This window comes from Arabidopsis lyrata, assembly GCF_000004255.2.
Source record: "Arabidopsis lyrata subsp. lyrata unplaced genomic scaffold ARALYscaffold_7, whole genome shotgun sequence".
Lineage (NCBI taxonomy): Eukaryota > Viridiplantae > Streptophyta > Magnoliopsida > Brassicales > Brassicaceae > Arabidopsis > Arabidopsis lyrata.
Window position 1 is genome coordinate 8,544,138 of NW_003302549.1, and position 2,313 is coordinate 8,546,450.

At 34.9% G+C, this 2,313-nt stretch overlaps 2 protein-coding genes across 2 annotated transcripts in view; both read right to left on the minus strand.

The window, feature by feature from the left end:
* LOC110226184 overlaps positions 1-376 on the minus strand; it is a 646-nt gene extending 270 nt beyond the window's left edge. Inside the window, exon 1 of the mRNA XM_021016906.1 lies at positions 5-376. Coding sequence (XP_020872565.1) covers positions 5-288 — 284 coding nt within the window. The 5' untranslated portion in view covers positions 289-376. The remainder of the gene's footprint in view (positions 1-4) is intronic.
* Positions 377-1,228: 852 nt separating this feature from the next.
* On the minus strand, positions 1,229-2,088 carry LOC9305887. Its single transcript, XM_021018145.1, has 2 exons — positions 1,670-2,088; positions 1,229-1,429 (listed from the first exon to the last, which is right to left on the minus strand). Exons 1-2 carry the CDS (start codon positions 2,007-2,009, stop codon positions 1,350-1,352), a joined length of 420 nt encoding a protein of 139 aa, XP_020873804.1. The 5' UTR covers positions 2,010-2,088; the 3' UTR covers positions 1,229-1,349.
* Positions 2,089-2,313: the final 225 nt, after the last annotated feature.

The following is a 2,313-nucleotide window of genomic DNA, read 5'->3' on the forward strand; positions in this document are numbered from 1 at the left end:
GATGTGCATGACATTGTTGCAGAGACAAGTCACGTCCGTCTTGCTCGCCGTTTTGAGATCCTTGCAGCATTTTTCTGATGGCAACGCACTCATCGTTGCGTAGCAATTTTGGACGATTTCAGGGACTGAAAACGGGCACACTGTACGGTCTGTACCTGATGTACGGTCTGTATCCGATGTATCTGTTTGTTGCGGTGGTTTTTTTGCCTCTGTCCACTGAGGAGCGATCACTACCGCTAGAAGCAGCACCGTTGTAACTGCAACCGCCATTATGTTCGTGTAAGCCATTTATGACTATTGATTATCCAACTCCGGCAAACTAAAAAAAGGGGTTTTATGTTAAATGACTATTAGCCCCACTTTTGTTCTAGCATGTGACTTCTCAAAACTCAAAAGTACATTATCATTTACATATACAAAAGTCTTTGAATAGTCGAATGTATACTTATGTACATTATTGATACTATTAATCAAAACAAGAAATTAATTTGTTCTCGCGTTAATGGTCTGTCCATTACCCACCATTCTCTTGACCCTTTCGGAATAAGATTCCGGCCAGCAAAGATATTGCATCAAGCATGGTTTGACCTTGAACCCACTAGTACATATTCAACCATATGTACTACTAGTGGAAGTATTTTGCCCAGTAAGTCTCTCGTGGGGTTGACACATGATACAAAACTGCTAATGTATTTTGAATTGATCAAATACTCTTGTTTATTTTTTTCTTTGTTTAATTTGAATTTGCTCAAGTAGTTTCTAAAAGTACTATGAATGTATTTTCATTAACGTATATTATTCTGAGGGTAGTACTAAAATATATGATAATACATATCAAAAAGAATTTTATGCAAAAAACCTTATAGTCGCTATTTGTTTGCAACTTCAACCTCTATTTTTTTTTCTAAATGCAGATTAATCATATGAAATAAAAAAAATAGTACATAATACAACCCTCATATGTATCTTCTAAAAGTGTTTACGGTCACATACATTTAATTTTCAAAATTCAAAAAATGGACGTGATTACTCTTCGTCTCGAGGTTTCCGATTTGATATGTTATTTATGAATATATTACATACTTGACGATGATAACGACGGGTTATATATGTATTATTTTTTGACTTCGTAAGATTGACATGCATTAAGTTCAAGGGTAAAGTTGGAAAAAATAGCGATATAAAAGATTTTTTGTAGAAAATCCTATTAGTAAATATGTAGGCGTGATGATATGTAAATAAATAATATGATTAGCGGGTTTGAACATTTCCTTTACAACATCTTTCTTTTATATATATCCGGGATATCTCAGAATTACATAGAATTTGTAAGGCCAAATTGAAATAAATTAAAATAACAAACTTGCAACCAAACCAAAGAGACCCATGGATACAGCAATCTTGTTCGTTGACCCTCCGCTTGCTCCTCCTTTACCACACACAAAACAAAAATCAACTAATCACCATAATAATACAATAACTTGTGTTTCAAATTGCATTAAGAATCTACATGCATAATAACCTAATCTGAAACCAAAAAAATCTTGCGTAATCAGTAATGGTATTATATCTCTAAATTTGTCCTATTGAAAACAAAATGTAGTTTGAACAATACTAAAGGAAAAGCCATGAAAATCAGAGATTAAATCCTCAAAAATAAATTACATACCTTTACATGCAAATTTGTCGGCAACGCCACAGGCGCTGTTTACTAGGTCGTAGCGAGCTCTAGTGATATTGCCGTTGGAAGGATGTGCAATGAAATTGTCGCAGAGACAATTCACTTGTATATTGCTCGACGATTTGAGATCATTGCAGCACTCTTCAGATGGCACCAAATCCAAGTTAAAGTAGCAAAGTTGGACGATATTTGGGAGTTCCGCCAACGCGCACACAGGATTCAACTTTGGCATTGGTGGCATTGACTGTGCATCCACAACCGTAACTGCTAGAAACAGCACCACTGTCGCAACCGTAGCCGCTGCCGTAACTTTGTTTGTGTAAGCCATGATCGCCGGCAAAAACAAAGGTTTAATCTTTTTTATTTATTTTTGAAATGACTAGTGGTTCGCTCTCTTTTTTTTTGTATGTGACTTCTCCAAAGTACATTATCATATATATAGAGAGTCTTGGTATGTACCTTATTGATATAACTAATCAAAATAATAACATAGTCGTATTTTTTTTGCTTCACAATGTTGACCAAACGTGTACGACTTTCTTATATGGCATTTGATTTGTTGATTTGTTCTGAGAATATATATTTACTAGATTTTAACCCGCGGTACACCGCGGAGCTATACTATAGATATA